Below are 22,771 nucleotides of genomic sequence, written 5' to 3'. Positions count from 1 at the left end.
TAGCCTTAAGAGGTTTAACAGTTTTAGAAACTTTGGAGTGTTTTCTATCAACATCTACCAATCATATGCATATCCTAGCTTCTGGGCCTGAGCAAAAGGCAGTTTACTTTGCACACACTTTTCATCCGAACATGGAAATACTCCCCCTACCCAAGAGAGGTTAAGGGCCCTCCACAGGGTATATGGCCTTGCAAAATGGAGTGATAATCTTGCTTCTTCAAGATCCCTTTTACCATGTACAAATCTCCCACTTTACCACCACCAAAGCTACCCCAGGCCATCACATTGCCTCCACCATGCTTGACAGATGGCGTCAAGCACTCCTCCAGCATCTTTTCATTTTTTCTGGGTCTCACGAATGTTGTTCTTTGTGATCCGAACACCTCAAACTCAGATTTGTCTGTCCATAGCACTTTTTCCAATCTTCCTCTGTCCAGAGTGTCTGTGTTCTTTTGCTCATCTTAATCTTTTCTATTTTTTGGCCAGTCTGAGATATGGCCTTTTCTTGGCAACTCTTCCTAGAAGGCCAGCATCCCCGAGTCGCCTCTTCACTATTGACATGATAGGGAACAGACTAGTAGTGTGGGAAGGTGGGTGAGATTGTTGGCTTCTGCTTGGCAGGTCAGGAAGAGTAATTTGACCTTAAAGACTTTGACAAGGCTGTACATCTGATCTGCATAAAGGCCCCAAAACACCCTACATTCATTGTCTACTTTCCTTTTCTTTGAAAGTAAAAAAAAAACTAGCTAGCTACTATTTGTAACTGTGACGTGTGTGTCAGCCTGTCAGTCACTGTCTGTCCTCTTGCATTTGTTATTTATACAAGACTTCAAAAATAAATGTCCCACAAACGGTGGGAGTTAAATCATAACACAAAGGCGAGTATTCATTGGGCTTTTAATTTGAATAACAAATACGTTTCTCAAAACTTAACTATAGTAAATTCTTTATGTGATCAGAGCATGGTTCCGTGGGCCGTATTGAATCAGGTCGTGGGCCGCGTACGGCCCCGGGCAGGCCTTTACCCAGGCCTGATCTACATGGTTGATACTACAATGACCACATCTCTTCTTCCCTCTCTCCTGACCCTTCATCTGCTCTCTTCCTATAGCTACTAGAACCCTACTATAACAGTACACTAACTATACTATCGTTGCCTCTCTCCAGACCCTTCATCTGCTCTCTTCCTATAGCTACTAGAACCCTACTATAACAGTACACTAACTGTACTGTCGTTGTCTCTCTCCTGCAGTCCTCTGTCCATTGAACTAGAGACCTACTACCACACAGAGAACGATGACGAGAGTCCCTTCATCTGCTCCATGCCCAGGGAGAACGGAATGCGCCTGTGTTCCTCTGTGCCCACCCTGTATGAGGAGGGAGGTCTCCAGTGTCAGATGGACATGAATTCCTACAACAGCACAGACAACACCACCTGTATCAACTGGAACCAGTACTACAGTAACTGCTCGGCGGGACACGTCAACCCCTTCAAAGGAGCCATCAACTTTGATAACATCTGCTACGCCTGGATCGCCATCTTTCAGGTGAGGGAATGACCTCGCTGTGTGTGTACATATAGATTTGCATGTACAGTATGTGTATATGTAGTATATGTGATGGTATGCACAGAACCACACATGCACTCCACAAAGCAGAGTCAATTGTGTTGACCCGTTTAAAACGGAGGCATTTAAAGGTACAGGCTGGCAGAACTTCAGAAGGGTCTCTCAGGAAGATGGCATTACGTTGGCACTTTAATATTTGGCACCGGGGAGACGGATGATCTTTGGAAATTGATTTTACTCCACGTCTTCTTTAAATGTACCCTTTGAAGCTCTGTGGTAAAAGTGTTTTAATTTCTTTCTTGGTTTTAGTTTTTAAGGACGCTGAAACAGTTGACCACTTGACTGATCTCACTTTCACATAACTGTTGTCCTGCCCAGGGTGTATGTTTTAATTTAACCTTTAAAGTCATTTAAGAACACATTCTTAATTTCAATGACGGCCTAGGAACAGTGGGTTTACTGCCTTGTTCAGGGGCAGAACAACAGATGTTTACCTTGTCAGCTCAGCGATTCGATCCAGCAACCTTTTGGTTACTGGCCCAACACCCTAACCACTAGGCTACTTGCCGCAGACAGTGACAGCGAGGGCAATTGGTTGTCCTGCAGCTGTGTCAAAGGAACAGGGTTTGGTAGATTAAGAGAGAAGCAACAATTATGATGATGAAAGCAAAGTGAAGTTCTTATTTTCATCTCCGTCATTCACTCTCTTATCAGCCTATTAATCGCAGGGCTTTTGTTCGACTTTTAATTTGTCCCTGTGTTACAGTGGTGTCTTTACAGACTTTGCAGATTGTTAAATGAAAGGATTTCCCATCATAACTTACTGTCAGCTGTGCTGTGTTCTGTGGTATCAGGGTGAAACTCAAACGGGGAGCGAAAAAGACAGAGGTGGAGTGTTCTGTGAATGGTGCACTGGGGAGGGGTTGGAAATCAAAATGTCTGACATAATGTCTGTGCTTCTGTTGCTCTTGCTCTCTCTCTCTGTCTCTCTCTGTCTCTGCCTCTCTCTCTCTCTCTCTCTCTGTCTCTCTCTCTCCCCTCCTCTCTCTCTCTCTTTCTCTCTCTCTCCAATTCCTCTACCCCCCTCCCCTCCTCTCTCTCCTCCTCTCTCCCCCTCCTCTCTCTCTCCCCTTCCTCTCCCTTTCCCCCTCCTGTCTCTCTCTCTGTGTCTCTCTCTCTCCCCTCCTCACTCTCACCCTCCTCTCTCTCTCTCTCTCTCTCTCTCTCTGTGTCTCTAGGTGATCACCCTGGAGGGATGGGTGGACATCATGTACTTTGTGATGGATTCTCACTCCTTCTACAACTTCATCTACTTCATCCTCCTCATCATCGTAAGTGACCAAATGAGAGAGAGAGAGAGAGAGAGAGAGAGAGAGAGAGAGAGAGAGAGAGAGAGAGAGAGAGAGAGAGAGAGAGAGAGAGAGAGAGAGAGAGAGAGAGAGAGAGAGAGAGAGAGAGAGAGAGAGAGAGGCATAGATACTTATTCAAACACCTAGCAAACTTCTGACTCCTGAATGCCCTCCAAGGCCCTTATGTAAAGAGACGTCTGCTTCCAGAAACATGTCTCAGAACACCATCATCTGTTCAGTCTGAAACTCCCTCACCACGACACAGTGCACATCCTGGTGAAAGAGTACAGTATTATCTCCTCAAGCAAACCTTTATAGAGGCTGGGAGGCTAGCCGGTTACTAGCCTGGGAGAGCTGGTTCACAGAGCTGGGTAAGCTGGTTCACAAAGCTGGGAGGCTAGTGGGTAACTAGCCTGGGAGAGCTGGTTCACAAAGCTGGGAGGCTAGCCGGTAACTAGCCTGGGAGAGCTGGTTCACAAAGCTGGGAGGCTAGTGGGTAACTAGCCTGGGAGAGCTGGTTCACAGAGCTGGGTAAGCTGGTTCACAAAGCTGGGAGGCTAGCCGGTAACTAGCCTGGGAGAGCTGGTTCACAAAGCTGGGAGGCTAGTGGGTAACTAGCCTGGGAGAGCTGGTTCACAAAGCTGGGAGGCTAGTGGGTAACTAGCCTGGGAGAGCTGGTTCACAAAGCTGGGAGGCTAGTGGGTAACTAGCCTGGGAGAGCTGGTTCACAAAGCTGGGAGGCTAGTGGGTAACTAGCCTGGGAGAGCTGGTTCACAGAGCTGGGAGGCTAGTGGGTAAGTAGCCTGGGAGAGCTGGTTCACAAAGCTGGGAGGCTAGTGGGTAACTAGCCTGGGAGAGCTGGTTCACAAAGCTGGGAGGCTAGTGGGTAACTAGCCTGGGAGAGCTGGTTCACAGAGCTGGGTAAGCTGGTTCACAAAGCTGGGAGGCTAGTGGGTAACTAGCCTGGGAGAGCTGGTTCACAAAGCTGGGAGGCTAGTGGGTAAGTAGCCTGGGAGAGCTGGTTCACAAAGCTGGGAGGCTAGTGGGTAAGTAGCCTGGGAGAGCTGGCCTGGGAGGAGTGGGTAACTAGCCTGGGAGAGCTGGTTCACAGAGCTGGGAGGCTGGGAGAGCTGGTTCACAGAGCTGGGAGGGTGGGTAAGTAGCCTGGGAGAGCTGGTTCACAAAGCTGGGAGGCTAGTGGGTAAGTAGCCTGGGAGAGCTGGTTCACAAAGCTGGGAGGCTAGTGGGTAACTAGCCTGGGAGAGCTGGTTCACAAAGCTGGGAGGCTAGTGGGTAACCACCCTGGGGACTGTCTATTATTTGTATGTTAAACTCACAGTGGAGATGAGATGTAGCTGAAAAAACTCCCTAAAATGCATGGGGAGAGACTCCAACTGTGTGTTCTGGTAGTCCCTCTCCTAACTCTGTGTGTGTTTCGGGTTGTTCCTATCCAAACTCTGTGTGCATTCTGGTTGTCCCTCTCCTAACTCTGTGTCTGTTTCTAGTTGTCCCTCTCCTAACTCTGTGTCTATCTGGTTGTCCCTCTCTAGATTGACTCTTTTTCGAGATTTTAACTCTGTGTGTTTGTGGTTGTCTCTCTCTTAATTATGTGTGTGTTTTGATTAACCTTAACACTAAGCTTAACTACACTGCTAACCATGGGTCTAGCCCTAACCTTAAATTAAGACAAAGAAGCACCTTTTTGTTTTCATACATTTTTACGATAGGGCCAATTTTGCCATTGTGGCAACTAGTGACAACCCCTAACTCTGTGTGGTTGTGGCTGTAACTCTTCAGATTGACTATTTATAGTTTAGTATAGTTTAGTTTCTTTATTAGCACAAAAAAAAGACAAACAGTGCAGATAAAATACATGTAAAAAGGTGTGCAAGACTCTTTCTAGATACTTTGTGTTTGTTTCTGGTTGTCCCTCTCCAGATTGGATCTTTCTTCATGATCAACCTGTGTCTGGTCGTCATCGCCACCCAGTTCAGTGAGACCAAGCAGAGGGAGAGCCAGCTGATGAGGGAACAGCGCATCCGTTTCCTGTCCAATGCTAGTACCCTGGCCTCCTTCTCTGAGCCGGGCTCCTGCTACGACGAGCTGCTCAAACTCCTGGTCCACGTCATCCACAAGGGGTTCAGGCAGGTGAGCCATGTCTGCCGGGCCATGATGCGCCGTGCTGGGATGAACATCGCAGCCTCTCCTCCTGCCCTGGAGAGAGAGAGAGGGAACGGGGGAGCCAGAGAAAGAGGAGGAAGTCTTCGAGACAGGGTTCTGTGGTCTCCACAAAAGGGGCTATGTCCGTTCATTACTTGGTTCACCAACATCACCATCATCATTATCACTATCACTTAGTGAACGGGAGTGTGAGAGGAAGACTAGGGGGGGAGAGGGGTGGCGGGGGTCGGGGGAGGAGGAGAGGAAGTGGAGATGGGTTCCCATAGCAACAACGGGAGCACTGGACGTTTCATGCTGGGTCCTCTTCCGTTGCCGACCTCTGACCTGAACTTGGCAAACGTGGTGTCTTCGGCCAATCCCGCTCTGGGAACCGGCAGTGGCAACTCGTCATCAGTTCGGAGTACGTTACACACAGACTGCCACCTGGAGCCCAGCACCCCCACCCTCCTCGCCTCCACCCCCTTCTCCCTGGAACCTACGCCCATGTCCAGGCCTATGAAGAGGAACTCGGTGCCGTTCACTGGTCCCAGACCCAAAAACTACCCCACCCTACAGCCCAACACGCTAATGGAGTTTAGAAGTGGCAGTGTTACAACTAATACCATTAGTAATATAAACCTCAATATACCCTCTCTACCCCTGGAGAGAGGACCACCAAGTGTGTTAGACGCACACACACCCACAGGTAAGCCATTAAACACACTCAAACCAATGTGAGAAAGACAGGAGTTAGAGGTGTGGTTCGACTGGTGTTTTTTGTCTTGTTTTAATTGAAGTCATGATGTGACTGTGATGATATCGGGACAAAAAGGGAACATTGCTTTTTCTGACGTGCAAATATCAACAAATGTTGATGATGTGATATATCTGAAACTATTACCGTTTCTCTTCTCCGTCCCTCCTTCCTTTCATCCTCACCGCCCCTCCCTTCCTCCCTCCAGCCCAGCTCTCACCACATGACCTGAGGGCCATCGGAACCCTGGACCCCTCGTTCACCTTTGACCCCGAGTCGTGCCCCTACTGTGTCAAGGCTCTGTCCGGGGAGTCAGAAGGCACAGACGGAAATGAGACCCCCGGGGAATCAGACAGCGAGGGCATCTACGAGTTCACCCTGGACCTCCACCACAGGGACCGCAGGGACAGTCGGGACAGCCGTCAGCCCAGGAAGAGGCAGCGAAAGCTGGGTACCACGGTGGGGAGAGTGGTCCGGGCCTGGAGGCTGGTGTGTGATACATTTAGGAAGATAGTGGACAGCAAGTATTTTGGAAGAGGAATCATGATCGCCATTCTGATTAATACACTGAGTATGGGGATTGAGTATCACGAACAGGTGAGTGTGATTTGGTTGTTTGTCTTGTGTATATCAGTGGAGGATTGCGTGTGTGTTGGTGTAGGACTGGGGTAGGTTGGGATTGGAGAAGCAAATCTGTAGTCTGAGGACTATTCCCTGTAAGGTCAGTGGTTCAGACTGTGTGTAACCTTGTGCAGTGAACCCCTCTTGGCCTTTGCTCAACTTCATTCCCTGAAGGACGAAGAGAAATTCCCTATTTTCTCAATCCTCAGAGCTTTTGAACTCTGGACTGTGTTGTTTACAGGAGCATATTGGTGGCCATGTGAAGTGCAGGAGAGCGTGTGTGTGTCAGTGTGTAAAGGGTGAGGACGGCCCCATGGGAAACATACCTTTACATTGCCAAAGGAAGTGAAATAGATAATAAACAAAAGTGAAATGAACAACAACAACAAAAACATTCACAGAAGTTCCAAAATAATAAAGACATTTCATGTTATTTGCAAGTACAATTAGAAGTAGAATACAGAATTACAAAAGGGAAAATAAACTTCAATATGGGTTGTATTTACTATGGTGTTTGTTCTTCACTGGTTGCCCTTTTCTTGTGGCAACGGGTCACACATCTTGCTGCTGTGGTATTTCACCCAATAGATGTGTGAGTTTATCAAGATCCAAGATCCTCAAGTCACAGTGGTCAGGGATTATGTCACTGTGTACTCTATTTGGGGCCAAATAGCATTCTAGTTTGCTCTGTTATTTTGTTAATTCTTTCTTATGTGTCAAGTAATTATGTTTTTGTTTTCTCATGATATGGTTGGGTCTAATTGTGTTGCTGTCCTGGGGCTCTGTAGGGTCTGTTTGTGTTTGTGAACAGAGCCCCAGAACCAGCTTGCTTAGGGGACTCTTCTACAGGTTCATCTCTCTGTTGTTGATGGCTTTGTTATGGAAGGTTTGGGAATCGCATCATATTAGGTGGTTGTAAATTTAACGTCTCTTTTCTGGATATTGATAATTAGCGGGTATCGGCCTAATTCTGCTCTGCATGCATTACTTGGTGTTTTATGTTGTACACTGATGACATTTTTGCAGAATTCTGCATGCAGAGTCTCAATTTGGTGTTGTCCCATTTTATGAATTCTCTCTCTCTCTCTCTCTCTCTCTCTCTCTCTCTCTCTCTCTCTCTCTCTCTCTCTCTCTCTCTCTCTCTCTCTCTCTCTCTCTCTCTCTCTCTCTCTCTCTCTCTATCTCTCGTGTTCAAACCGTAGCCTGAAGGGAGCACGACACCAGATATATTTTGTGTGTGTGTGTTAGAGAGATAGTTTGTGTGTGTGTGTATGAGAGAGAGTTTGTGTATGTGTGTGTGTGTGTTAGGGAGGTGTTGGGGGAGAAGAGAGTCCACCTTCCCTTTTTGATTGAGTGTTCCAACGTTCAGCTTCCCTGTCAGATTCTTCCGTCTTTTTATCCCCCAGCCGAATCACATGGTGTGTGTTTGTGTGTGTATGTGTGTGTATGTGTGTGTTTGTGTGTGTATGTGTGTGTTTGTGTGTGTATGTGTGTGTTTGTGTGTGTTTGTGTGTGTATGTGTGTGTTTGTGTGTGTGCAGGGCAGAGCAGGCATCCAGATTCACAGGGTTACTACCCAGTCACTCAACAAATACTACCAGACGCCAATTACACACACACGCTCTCTCGCTCTCGCTCTCTCACACGCACTTTTACCTGACGCGCACACACACACTTTTTCTCCTTGTTTTAGGAGAGTTTTATAGTTTTCCTCCCCTATCCCTCCCTCTTCTCTTCTCCCTCGTTATCCTCTTGTGTTTGCTCCCTCGTTCCCTCTCCCTCGTTCCCTCTCCCTCGTTCCCTCTCCCTCGTTCCGTCTCCCTCGTTCCCTCTCCCTCATTTCCTCTCTTTGTCTGTGTTCTTCTGACATGAATTCCTGCTCTCTAGATGAGGCTGAGAAAGTTATTATTTGAGTGTGTGCTAGAGTGTGAAAATATTTGTACTTGTGAAAAGTTTGGTGAGACAAAACATTGAGCTACGCTACTCCAATCCTCCAACCAGCTAATACTTCCAATATCCCCAATAAGCTCTTTCTCATTCTCCTTTCTCTAACACTGTTAAGGAGATGCTGACTCTGAAACTCTACCGCATGTACTGTACATACTCTGTTACAATTGTCAGGGGGATAGAGGAAGGTGAAAGAGAGTGGGAATCTTGTAAAATAAAAGGAGAGGTTATTTGTGCCAGACATTCCAGTCTTAAGGCTGACCTAGAACCAGACCTCCATGTATTCTCTACAAATATTCTACTAGAAACTACCAGATATCCCTCTCCGTCTCTCCGTCTCTCCCTCTCTCCCTCTCTCCCTCTCTCCCTCTCTCCCTCTCTCTCTCTCTCTCTCTCTCTCTCTCTCTCTCTCTCTCTCTCTCTCTCTCTCTCTCTCTCCATCTCTCCATCTCCCTCTCTCAATTCAATTTCAATTAAATTAAATTCAAGGGCTTTATTGACATGGGAAACATGTGTTAACATTGCCAAAGCAAGTGAGGTAGACAACATACAAAGTGAATATATAAAGTGAAAAACAACAAAAATTAACAGGAAACATTACACATACAGAAGTTTCAAAACAGTAAAGACATTACAAATGTCATATTATATATATATATATATATATATATATATATATATATATATATATATATATATATATATATACAGTGTTTTAACTATGTACAGATGGTTAAAGGACACAAGATAAAATAAATAAACATCAATATGGGTTGTATTTACAATGGTGTTTGTTCTTCACTGGTTGCCCTTTTCTCGTGGCAACAGGTCACAAATCTTGCTGCTGTGATGGCACACTCTCTCTCCATCTCCCTATCTCTCCATCTCTGTCTCTCTGTCTCTCTCTCTGTCTCTCAATTTCAATTAAATTCAATTGACTTTATTGACATGGCAAATTCATTAGTACTTACATTGTCAAAGTATACATATCGAAAAATAAAAATAAAATAATATATTTATATATAAATAAATGGTGGGACCAACAGCAATAATAATAGTAGTAGTGGACATAGGATTACCATTAACAACAACTACAACAACAATATTAATGAGAACAACAATACATTAAAGCAATGGTAGTAGGCCAGTGTCAACGTGACTGAGAAGACACATGACTTGGTAGTAGACCATACATGTATGTTTTGTTCGATAAAGTTCATATTTATACGTTCAGTAGTTCCAAACGATCCAGTCATTTTACAGAGAGCCACTTAAATTTCCAGAAATACTCATAATAAACGTTGCTAAAAGATATAAGTGTTGTGCATGGAATTTTACATCCACTTCTCCTTAATGCAACCACTGTGTCAGATTTCAAAGAAGCTTTACTGAAAAAGCACACCATGAAATAATCTGACTACAGCGCTCAGACAACAAAACAAGCCATGCAGATCTCCGCCACTTCGTGGAGTCAACAAAGTCAGAAATAGCATTATAAATATTCACTTACCTTTGATGATCTTCATCAGAATGTACTCCCAGGAATCACAGTTCCACAATAAATGTTTGATTTGTTTGATGAAGTCCATCATTTATGTCCAAAATACCTCATTTTGTTAGCTCGTTCAGTACACAATCCAAACTCACGATGCGAGGGGAAGTCCAGGCGAAAGTTCAGAAGAAAAGTCATATTACAATTCTTAGAAACATGTCAAAAAGTATAGAATCAATGTCTAGGATGTTTTTATCATAAATCTTCAATAATGTTCCAACCGGAAAATTCCTTTGTCTGTAGAATTGCAAAGGAACGCAAGCTAACTCACGTGTGCTCGCGTGATCAGCTCATGCCACTCTGGCAGGCCTCTGACTCATTCAGCTCCCATTACCCCCTCCTTCACAGTAGAAGCATCAAACAAGTTTCTAAAGACTGTTGACATCTAGATGAAGCCGTAGATGAAGCCGTAGGAAGTGCAATAGCCACGGTATATTCGATAGGCAATGACTTGCAAAACTACAAACCTCAGATTTCCCACTTCCTGTTAGATTTCTTCTCGGGTTTTGGCCTGCCATATGAGTTCTGTTATACTCACAGACATCATTCAAACAGTTTTAGAAACGTCAGAGTGTTTTCTATCCAAATCCACTAATAATATGTGTAACAATACTCTTCTTGCATTGTGTACAATCAGTCATCGACACGGAACTCCAACATGTAGCACCAGTCATGTAGCTTTATTCTGTTAGGAACGACACAAAATTGCACGTCATGCAATGCTCGTCTCACCATCCAACTCTGCACTCACGCACGCTGGTTTGGTGCTTGTTCACTGGGATAGTTACCAAAATAATACAATTACAATATACAATATAATATCTTTAACAATGTACCTGTTAGGAACGACAAAATTGAACGTCATGCAATGCTCGTCTCACCATCCAACTCTGCACTCACGCACTGTACAAAATATATGAAACCCCCACCAGACACAGTAAGTTGCTAGCTAGTACTGGCGGAAATTCTTTACAACAAAATGCACAACAAATATTTTCCAAAAACCGCTGCATCTTATGTGTGAACATTTACAAAACAATTGATATAAATTGTACATTTAAATCATCACTTGAGAGTATAAAAATCACTTTTGATGTACAGTGCTTTGCAACCAACAACTTATCGCTGGTTTGGTGCTTGTTCACTGGGACGATTCTAACTGGAACATCCCCCCTCGTAAGCAAGCTACGCAAACCAGCCAATAAGATGCCATGTTGAGTAGGTGAAGGCAAGACAAACTCAAACCAAAAACCCATTGGCTTAACAATAAAGTGGCAAGGGGAATCACCAATATAACCCTGTTACATATGCATATATTAGCAACTGGGCCTGAGTAGCAGGCAGTTTACTCTGGGCACCTTATTCATCCAAGCTACTCAATACTGCCCCCCAGTCCCAAAGAAGTTAACAAGACATTTGTGGAGTGGTTGAAAAATATATATGTTTTGTACACTGACATCTTATTGATGTCACTTGTTAAATCCACTTCAATCAGTGAATATAGATGTAGATGAAGGGGGAGAAGACAGATTTTTATACTTTGAGACATGAATTGTGTATGTATCATTCACAGGGTGATTGGGAAAGAGAATATATTGACGTTTTTTAACAGAGTTTGGTAGTAGGTGCCAGGTGCAACATTTTGTTTCAAGAACTGCAATGCTGCAAGGTTTTTCACCCTCAACAGTTTCCCGTGTGCGTCAAGAATTGTCCACCGTCCAAAAGACATTCAGCCAACTGACACAACTGTGAGAAGCATTTGAGTCAACAAGGGGTTGCCTCCCTGTGGAATGCTTTCAACACAAAAAGCAAGTTCTGCAGGCTCTAGTTCTGTCTAATCTTGATTATTGTCCAGTCGTGTGGTCCAGTGCTGCAAGGAAAGACCTAGATAAGCTGCAGCTGGCCCAGAACAGAGCGGCACGTTTTGCTCTTAATTGTAATCAGAGGGCTGATATAAATACTATGCATACCAGTCTCTCATGGATAAGAGTTGAGGAGAGACTGACTGCATCACTTCTTTTTATAAGAAACATTGTGTTGAAAATCCCCAATTTTTTGCAGTCAACTTACACACAGCTCTGCCACACACACTTATCCCACCAGGGTTTTTGTCACAGTCCCCAAATCCAGAACAAATTCAAGAAAATATCCGATATTATATAGAGCCCTTATTGCATGGAACTTCCTTCCATCTTATATTGCTCAAATAAACAGCAAACCTGGTTTAAAAACAGATAAAGTGACACCTCATGGCACTTCTTCTCTCCCCTATTTGACCTAGATAGTTTGTGTGTATGCATTGATATGTAGGCTACGTGTGCCTTTAAAACATATGTATGTAGTTCTGTCCTTGAGCTGCTGTTTTCTATTGATGTTCTGTATTATGTCATTCTGTATTATGTTTCATGTTGAACCCCAGGAAGAGTAGCTGCTGCTTTTGCAAAAGATAATGGGGATCCTAATAAAATTCCAAACACCTTGTAAAGTATATGCCCTGAGGAATTGAGTCTGTTCTGAAGGCAAAAGGGGGTGTACAACTCAATATTAGGAAGGTGTTCTTAATGTTTTGTACATTCACTGCATATGGTATATACATTGCCTTCAGGAAGTATTCACACTCCTTGACTTTTTCCACATTTTGTTGTGTTGCAAAGTGGATTAAAGTTTATGTAATTGTCATGTTTCTTCAACGATCTACACAAACTACTGTAAATTAATGTTTTAATGGAAAATTATACAATAATGTAACTTGTTTAGATAAGTAGTCAACTCCCTGAGTCAGTGCATGTTAGAATTACCCTTTGCAGTGATTACAGCTGTAAGTCTTTCTTGGTAAGTCTGTAAGGGCTTTGCACACATGGATTGTAAAATATTTGCCAGTTATTCTTTGCCCAAAATGCTAGACAGACATTTTAAAAGTGCACAAGGCGAGACCCAGATGCAGACACGGGAGGCAGATGGTTTGAGTCTTTGATATTTATTACATCCAAAAGGGGTAGGCAAGAGAATGGTCGAGGATATGCAAAAGGTCAAAACCAGTTCAGAGTCCAGGAGGTACAGTGTGGCAGGCAGGTTCGAGGTCAGGGCAGGCAGAATGGTCAGGCAGACAGGCACAGCGTCCAGAAAACAAGCAAGGGCCAAATCCAGGAGGACTAGTAAAAAATAATGGAAAAATCAGGAGCACGGGAAAAACACTGGTTGACTTGGAACATACAAGATGAACTGGCACAGAGAGACAGGAAACACAGGGATATATACACCAGGGATAACAAGCAACACCTGGAGGGCATGGCGCAATAACAAGGTCAGGTGAAAACTATCAGGGTGTGACACATTTTCAGATTTTGCCAAAGATTTTCATGCCGATTTAACTCAAACTGTAACTAGGCCACTCCGGAACATTCAATGGCATCTTGGTAAGCAACTCCATTGTATATTTGGCCTTATGTTTTAGGTAATTGTCTTGCTGAAAGGTGAATTTCAAATCAAATCAACATTTATCGTCCATTTGTCACATACACATGTTTAGCAGATGTTATTGTAGCGAAATGCTTGTGTTTCTAGCTCCAACAGTGTAGTAATATATAATATATATAATAAGCAATATATATAAGTAATATCTAATACTACACACAATCTAAAGTAAAGGAATGGAATTAAGAATATATAAATACAGTATACACATATGAGATGGGTAATGTCAAATATGTAAACATTAGTATTAAAGTGACTAGTGTTCCAATTATTGGGCAGACCGCACCACCCTCTGGAGAGCCCTACGGTTGTGGGTGGTGCAGTTGCCGTGCCAGGAGGTGCCAGGACAGGATACTACTGTCAATTGTTCATCTGTAAAAGTTTGTGAGGATTGTGAGGATTGTGCTTTAAAAGTCACTTCTCAACTGAGGGACCTTACAGATAATTGTGTGTCTGGTACAGAGATTTTGTAGTCATAAAACAATAATGTTAAACACTATTATTGCACACAGAGTGAGTCCATTCAACGTATTATGTGACTTGTTAATCCATTTCTCCTCCTGAACTTATTTATGTTTTCCATAAAAAAAAGTTTGATGACTTTTTGACTCAAGGCATTTCAGTGTTTCTTTTTTTAAATACATTTCTGAACATTTCTAAAAACATAATTCCATTTTGAGATTATGGGGTATTGTGAGTAGATCAGACACAAAATCTGAATTTACTTCATTTTAAATGGATCTGAAACCTAAAAAAAAGTGTGGAAAAAGTCAAGGGTGTGAATACTTCCTGAAGGCACTGTATTTATATTATTTTATTAAAGCGGTTGTGACGCTCATCTTCCATAATCGTCTGATGGATGAGTATAGAATTACCGTGCCAGTCCATCAGTCATTGGGTCTGTGGTATCTAACAAACATACAAAATGGGTCAGGTAAAATGTGATGGAATCCACTCTTGCACAATGTGTTACACACACACACACACACACACACACACACACACACACACACACACACACACACACACACACACACACACACACACACACACACACACACACACACACACACACACACACACACACACACACACACACACACACACACACAGGCACACACATGTGGTTTGCGTGTACGCCTGTTGCCTTTGCACTCGCTGTTGAAGATACATCAGCTTCCAGATGACATACTCCAGACCTCTGATCCCTGCTTCTTATCAAACACAGACACAAGCTGAAACACCCAGCTTGACGTTCCTGAAACTCCTTACGCAGTAAGGTTAGGACAGGAGGAAGGATGAGAGGGGAGGAGGGGCAGAGGGAAGGAGGGATTGAACGGATGGGACATGTGCCTGCCCTCTCTCCGCAGTTACTGTGAGAACATTGCCTTTTATGGTGTGTGTGTGTGTGTGTGTGTGTGTGTGTGTGTGTGTGTGTGTGTGTGTGTGTGTGTGTGTGTGTGTGTGTGTGTGTGTGTGTGTGTGTGTGTGTGTGTGTGTGTGTGTGTGTGTGTGTGTGTGTGTGTGTGTGTGTGTGTGTGAATACTTGTCCTGCTGCCAACTATATGACACAGGCTGATCTATTTAATCAAAGGGCAGTTTTCTTCTTTACATGAGGGAGTCGCTCCCTCGTGAGTGAAGGGATTAGCCTTCAACCACTCCCACCTGTCCCTTGGCATCCATCCATCTCTCTTCCTTCCTCTATTTGACTCTTCTATACTGTCATTCTTGACTCCACCCTGTCCCCTCTTTCCTCTCAGCAGCGGTTTGCTTATGGTGGGATTTTTCCCCCCCAACCTTCTTTCACTCTCTCTCGTTCTCTCTCGCTCTCCATCTTTCTTTCTCTCACCCTGTTATTTTACAGTTTACGGGGTTTACTCTCCGTTGTTAATAAGGAAACTGAGGTTTCTGGTTCTGGGGCGGGAGGGTGTGTTATGCAGGTGAGTGAGGACCCAAAAGCGATATAACGGAAACAGAGTCTTTTAATGTCCAAACAGGTAAAACATAAATCCTCAATCATACAGGGGAAGTCCAAACAGGGAAAACACAAATCCTCTAGTTTAACAGGAGAGTCCCCCTTCTAGTTGTTGAGGAGAACACACACACACACACACACACACACACACACACACACACACACACACACACACACACACACACACACACACACACACACACACACACACACACACACACACACACACACACACACACACACACATGCACACACACACACACACACACACATATTACAATGGATTCGCCATGTGATTCTGTCTTGTAATGTCACACAAACCAACAGCAGAACACAACATGTCTAGGTACACTGTACTGTATTCTATGGCCCATGCACACACTGGGAATATTATTAATGTGTCATATGCACAGATATAAAATGCCTTTCATGTTTCTCATACACACAGCCCACACACACACACACACAGACACACACACACACACACACACACACACACACACACACACACACACACACACACACACACACACACACACACACACACACACACACACACACACACACACACACACACACACACACACACACACACACACACACACACACACACACACACACACACACACACACACCATCTGAAACAGCATGAGTTTGATCTAGCTGTGGGAGTGACAGAACTTATCTGATGATCTTATCAGTGGATGTGTTTGTGTGTTTTGAAAATAACTATGTCTCATTATATCCTCTCTTCCTGTCTTCTCATCACTTTCCCTCCATCTCCCTCCCTCCCTCCTCATTACTTTCCCTCTCTCTCTGTCTCTGTCTCTCTCTCGCTCCCTCTCGCTCTCTCTCTCTCTCAAGCCTGATGAGCTGACCAATGCTTTGGAGATCAGTAACATAGTCTTCACCAGTCTATTTGCCTTGGAGATGTTACTCAAGGTGCTGGTGTATGGCCCGTTTGGTTACATCAAAAACCCTTACAACATCTTCGACGGAGTCATAGTGGTCATCAGGTAAGCAAGGCAAATTGACAAATTCATTTTTAAATGATGACACACTGCCATTTTGTTCTGTGTAAAATCTATAGGTCCTCACTCTTCATAGCAGGGCCCGTATCCACAAAGCATCTCAGAGTAGGAGAGCTAATCTAGGATCAGGCCCCCACCTAGTATTCATTATGATCTAAAAGGTGAAACTGATCTTAGGTCAGCACTCTGGACCCGGGCTAGTGTTACTGTATCTCCTTCCAATGAATGGTTGATCCTGTAGCTGACAGTGAATGTGCATCCTTTCTCTCTCCCCAGTGTATGGGAGATCGTGGGCCAGCAGGGCGGTGGTCTGTCTGTGTTGCGTACCTTCAGACTGATGCGCGTGTTGAAGCTGGTGCGCTTCATGCCCGCTCTGCAGAGGCAGCTGGTGGTGCTGATGAAGACCATGGACAACGTGGCCACCTTCTGTATGCTACTCATGCTCTTCATCTTCATCTTCAGGTAGCTATGGGCCTGCACAAATGTGGAATTAAAAGGGATTTGGATACAAGCTGAAACACATTTGTATAGAAATAAGGGTGGTAGCCTTTATCATCCTTGTCTTCAAGTTAGGATGGAAAGAACGAGGAGAGGAGTTAAAGGAGGAGGAGAGGAGGGAGAGAAGGATGAGGAGGAGAGGAGGGAGAGAAGGAGGAGGAGAGGAGGGAGAGAAGGATGAGGAGAGGAGGGAGAGAAGGATGAGGAGAGGAGGGAGAGAAGGATGAGGGAGAGAAGGAGGGGGAGAGGAGGGAGAGGAGAGGAGAGAGGAGAGGAGGAGGAGAGGAGAGGATGAGGAGAGGAGAGGGAGAGGAGAGAGAGGAGAGGAGAGGAGAGGGAGGAGAGGAGAGGAGAGGAGAGGAGAGGAGAGGAGAGGAGAGATGAGAGGAGGATGAGAGAGGAGAGGAGGATGAGGAGAGGAGGATGAGGAGAGGATTGGATGAGGGAGAGGAGGATGAGGGAGAGGAGGATGAGGGAGAGGAGGATGATGGGGAGAGGAGGATGAGGGAGAGGAGGATGAGGAGAGACTGGAGGATGAGGGAGAGAAGGATGAGGGAGAGAAGGATGAGGGAGAGAAGGAGGGGGAGAGGAGGGAGAGAAGGATGAGGGAGAGAAGGAGGGGGAGAGGAGGGAGAGGAGAGGAGGAGGGGGAGAGGAGGAGGAGGGGGAAAGGAGGGAGAAGAGTGGAGGATGGGGAGAGAGTGGCGAGAGAAGGATGAGGAGAGAAAGAGGGCGCGAGGAGGGAGAGAAGAAGTGAGTGGGGTAGAGCAAGACTATAGTCAGAGAGAAAGTAAAAAATATTGCTAATGACTATTGGTCTAATGTAGAGTACTAAACAGTACTGGCCTAATGTAGAGTACTAAACAGTACTGGTCTAATGTAGAGTACTAAACAGTACTGGCCTAATGTAGAGTACTAAACAGTACTGGTCTAATGTAGAGTACTAAACAGTACTGGCCTAATGTAGAGTACTAAACAGTACTGGTCTAATGGAGAGTACCAAACAGTACTGGTCTAATGTAGAGTACTAAACAGTACTGGTCTAATGTAGAGTACTAAACAGTACTGGTCTAATGGAGAGTACTAAACAGTACTGGTCTAATGGAGACTACTAAACAGTACTGGTCTAATGTAGAGTACTAAACAGTACTGGTCTAATGTAGAGTACTAAACAGTACTGGCCTAATGTAGAGTACTAAACAGTACTGGTCTAATGGAGAGTACCAAACAGTACTGGTCTAAACCTCTGAATGTAGAGTACTAAACAGTACTGGTCTAATGTAAGAGTACTAAACAGTACTGGTCTAATGGAGAGTACTAAAACAGTACTGGTCTAATGGAGAACACTACTAAACAGTGAAAAAATCTGTCAAGATCAAAGATGTTCAGCATGTCTCTCAGAACATCATTAACTAATGCCTGAAAAACAGCTACTAAACCCAGTCAAAACTGGTCTAATGTAGAGTACTAAACAGTACTGGTCTAATCGAAGGCTGATGACTACGGATAACGAAACGTTAGTCATTACTGGTCCTTCTTCTTAACAAAAAGAACCCCGCCCCGGCCGGAGAGGAAGAAGGCACTATACCGGCGTCAAGAGACACAGTACCAAACAGTAGTGGTCCCTGGTCTACAAATGTGAGGAGGAAGGGAGACTGAAGACAGATCAAACAGTACTGGTTCCTCCTGGGGACAGAAGAAATGGGAGGGATGGCAGACATTACTAATGACAAGTACGTTCCTGGTCTAATGATGACCCAAAACAACAGGTGTGAAAGTACAAAAAAGAAATAAACAGTACTGGTCTAATGTGGGAAGATGTATCTAAACATGGGCGTACTGGTCTAATGTAGAGTACTAAAGGCAGTACTGGTCTAATGTACAAGATCTAGATACTAAACAGTACTGGTCTAATGAATTAACAAAAGTCCATACTAAACAGTACTGGTCTAATGTAGAGTACTAAACAGTACTGGTCTAATGTAGAGTACTAAACAGTACTGGTGCGAAACTCTAATGTAGAGTACTAAACAGTACTGTGTAGAGTACTAAACAGTACTGGTCTAATGCCTCCCAGATAGCTGTGCCCCATTCTCGAGCCCGGCCAGAGACGTAAGCCCGAGCTCTCTCTCTAGAGTATGTGTTGGGTTGGAGAGAGAACACAACTAAACAGTACTGGTCAGGTGGCACGAGACGAAGACTCTGGAACTGTCCAGAGAGGTCGGAAACCTAGTGTTACGAGCGTCTGAAGTCGCTGGGTCCATTCCTTGGTCGGTTCCTTCTGTCATGCTGGTGAAAGAGGACCCAAAAGCGACTTGGCGAAAACAGAGTCTTTAATCCAGTAAAGTAAATACAAACAAAAAACACAACTTTCACTCGAAATGACGAGGACAAACTGGAGAGTACAGATAAACAGTACTGGTCTAATGATACACAAACACAGCACGGTACTAAACAGTACTGGTCTAATGGGAAGACTAAATGATGATTAGGGGTACTAAAGCGAGAGAGTGAGAGAGGGAGGGGGAGAGAGAGGGATAGAAAGAGGGAAAGAACCTAATAAGACCAGCAGAGGGAAACGAATAGAATGGGAAGCACAGGGACAAGACATGATAATAAATGACAAAACTGGTACTAAACAGTACTGGTCTAATGGAGACTACTAAACAGTACTGGTCTAAACAGTACTGGTCTAATGTAGAGAGTACTAAACAGTACTGGTCTAATGTAGAGTACTAAACAGTACTGGTCTAATGGAGAGTACTAAACAGTACTGGTCTAATGTAGAGTACTAAACAGTACTGGTCTAATGTAGAGTACTAAACAGTACTGGTCTAATGGAGAGTACTAAACAGTACTGTTCTAATGTAGAGTACTAAACAGTACTGTTCTAATGTAGAGTACTAAACAGTACTGGTCTAATGTAGAGTACTAAACAGTACTGGTCTAATGTAGAGTACTAAACAGTACTGGTCTAATGTAGAGTACTAAACAGTACTGGTCTAAAGGAGAGTACTAAACAGTACTGGTCTAATGGAGAGTACTAACGAATGTTCCACTTGAAACTGGAGGGAAGAACAGAACAAGTGAGGAATGAGAAAGACGGATAAAATGACAGGAACGCGTGGAGATTCCCTCCTTTCATCAGTGTCCCTCGTTCAGCCTGGTTAGCCGCTGGTGCGCTTAGGGAGATTAGAGAGGGAAATTAGACCTATAAATTAGTACCGTACAGCCTACACACACTCACACAAACACACACACACAAATACACACATATATATACATATATATATACACACAAACACGCACACACACATATATATCAAATCAAATGTATTTATATAGCCCTTCGTACATCAGCTGATATCTCAAAGTGCTGTACAGAAACCCAGCCTAAAACCCCAAACAGCAAGCAATGCAGCTGTAGAAGCTCCCTAGAAAGGCCAAAACCTAGGAAGAAACCTAGGGGGGGAGCAGCAGCACGGCCAGGTGGACTGGGGACAGCAAGGAGTCATCATGCCAGTTAGTCTTGAGGCACGATCCTAGGGCTCAGGTCCTCCGAGAGAAACAGAGAAAGAGGGAATTTGAGAGAGCATACTTAAATTCACACAGGACACCGGATAAGACAGGAGAAGTACTCCAGATATAACAAACTGACCCTAATCCCCCGACACATAAACTACTGCAGCATAAATACTGGAGGCTGAGACAGGAGGGGTCAGGAGACACTGTGGCCCCATCCGATGATACACCTGGACAGGGCCAAACAGGAAGGATATAAACCCACCCACTTTGCCAAAGCACAGCCCCCACACCACTAGAGGGATATCTTCAACCGTCAATTTACCATCCTGAGACAAGGCCGAGTATAACCCACAAAGATGTCCTCCACGGCACAATCCAAGGGGGGGCGCCAACCCAGACAGGAAGATCACGTCAGTGACTCAACCCACTCAAGTGATGCACCCCTCCTAGGGACGGTATGAAAGAGCACCAGTGAGCCAGTGACTCAGCCCCTGTAATAGGGTTAGAGGCAGAGAATCCCAGTGGAAAGAGGGGAACCGGCCAGGCAGAGACAGGAAGGGCGGTTCGTTGCTCCAGAGCCTTTCCGTTCACCTTCACAATCCTGGGCCAGACTACACTCAATCATATGACCCAATGAAGAGATGAATCTTTCAGTAAAGACTTAAAGGTTGAGACAGAGTCTGTGTCTCTCACATGGGTACGCAGACCATTCCATAAAAATGGAGCTCTATAGGAGAAAGCCCTGCCTCCAGCTGTTTGCTTAGAAATTCTAGGGACAATTAGGAGGCCTGCATCTTGTGACCGTAGCGTACGTGTAGGTATGTACGGCAGTACATCATATTTTCTCATGACACCCTTTGCTGCCCTCTCTCAACCTCTCTGTCTCTTTCATAATGCACTTATTGACCATCATGTTCAGATGAGAGAAACAGGGAGGGAGGGAGGGAGTAACGAGGTAAGGAAATAAGGAAGTAAGGGGCTTTATTGGCATGGGAAACATATGTTAACATTGCCAAAGCAAGTGAAATAGTAACAAAAGTGAAATAAACAAATAAAAATGAACAGTAAACACTACACTCACAGAAGTTCCAAAATAATAAGGACATTTCAAATGCCATATTATGTCTATATAAAGTGTTGTAACATTGTGCAAATAGTTGAAGTACAATAGGGAAAATAAATAAACATTAATATGGGTTATATTTACAATGCTGTTTGTTCTTCACTGGTTGCCCTTTTCTCTCTCTCTCTCTCTCTCTCTCTCTCTCTCTCTCTCTCTCTCTCTCTCTCTCTCTCTCTCTCTCTCTCTCTCTCTCTCTCTCTCTCTCTTTATGTCTATCTCTCTCTCTTCGTCAGTATATTGGGCATGCATCTGTTTGGCTGTAAGTTTGGATCAGAGAGAGATGGAGACACTCTACCAGATAGGAAGAACTTTGACACTCTGCTCTGGGCCATCGTCACCGTGTTTCAGGTAAGATCAGTCTACCTCCCTCTCTCTCTCCTTCCCTCTCTCACTCCCTTCCCTCTCTCTCTCCTTCCCTCTCTCTCTCCTTCCCTCTCTCTCTCTCCTTCCCTCTCTCACTCCCTTCCCTCTCTCTCTCCCTCTCTCCTTCCCTCTCTCACTCCCTTCCCTCTCTCTCTCCCTCTCTCCTTCCCTCTCTCTCTCCTTCCCTCTCTCTCTCCTTCCCTCTCTCACTCCCTTCCCTCTCTCTCTCCCTCTCTCCTTCCATCTCTCACTCCCTTCCCTCTCTCTCTCCTTCCCTCTCTCACCCCCTTCCCTCTCTCTCTCCCTCTCTCCTTCCATCTCTCCCGCTTTCACTACAAAATCTGAGTCTGCCAGACATTTCCAAATCTCAAACTTGGCCAAGTACCAAAATTAGTCCATTTGCCAAGCCATCTGTTTTATAGGTCCAACTACACACGAACTGCATGTGAACAATAAACAGCTGCTCTCTATTTGCACTATTCCTCTTAAATCCCTCCCCCCATCCCATACCTTCCTTCCTTCCTTCCTTCTTCACTCCATCTGTCCCTCCCTTCCTCCCTACCTCCATCCCATACTTTCCTTCCTTCCTTCCTTTTTTCCTCCCTCCATCCATCCCTCCCTCGCTCTCTCTCTTTCTTTCTCTCTCCTCCCTCCCTCTCTCCAGATCCTAACTCAGGAGGACTGGAACAAGGTTCTCTATAATGGTATGGCCTCCACCACTCCTGTGGCCGCTCTCTACTTCATCGCCCTCATGACCTTTGGGAACTACGTCCTCTTCAACCTTCTGGTGGCCATTTTGGTTGAGGGCTTCCAGACTGAGGTGAACTAAGTA

At 44.6% G+C, this 22,771-nt stretch overlaps 1 protein-coding gene across 1 annotated transcript in view; it reads left to right on the top strand.

The window, feature by feature from the left end:
- LOC123989605 (voltage-dependent T-type calcium channel subunit alpha-1G-like) overlaps positions 1-22,771 on the top strand; it is a 267,332-nt gene that overhangs the window by 58,138 nt on the left and 186,423 nt on the right. The window contains 10 exon segments of the mRNA XM_046290729.1: positions 1,253-1,547; positions 2,807-2,899; positions 4,856-5,155; positions 5,158-5,286; positions 5,339-5,783; positions 6,040-6,428; positions 16,264-16,415; positions 16,707-16,892; positions 21,810-21,924; positions 22,604-22,759. Of these exon segments, the coding sequence (XP_046146685.1) occupies positions 1,253-1,547; positions 2,807-2,899; positions 4,856-5,155; positions 5,158-5,286; positions 5,339-5,783; positions 6,040-6,428; positions 16,264-16,415; positions 16,707-16,892; positions 21,810-21,924; positions 22,604-22,759 (2,260 nt within the window).

Source organism: Oncorhynchus gorbuscha, linkage group LG11 (genome assembly GCF_021184085.1).
Source record: "Oncorhynchus gorbuscha isolate QuinsamMale2020 ecotype Even-year linkage group LG11, OgorEven_v1.0, whole genome shotgun sequence".
Lineage (NCBI taxonomy): Eukaryota > Metazoa > Chordata > Actinopteri > Salmoniformes > Salmonidae > Oncorhynchus > Oncorhynchus gorbuscha.
This window is presented reverse-complemented; position numbering and strand designations above follow the sequence as displayed.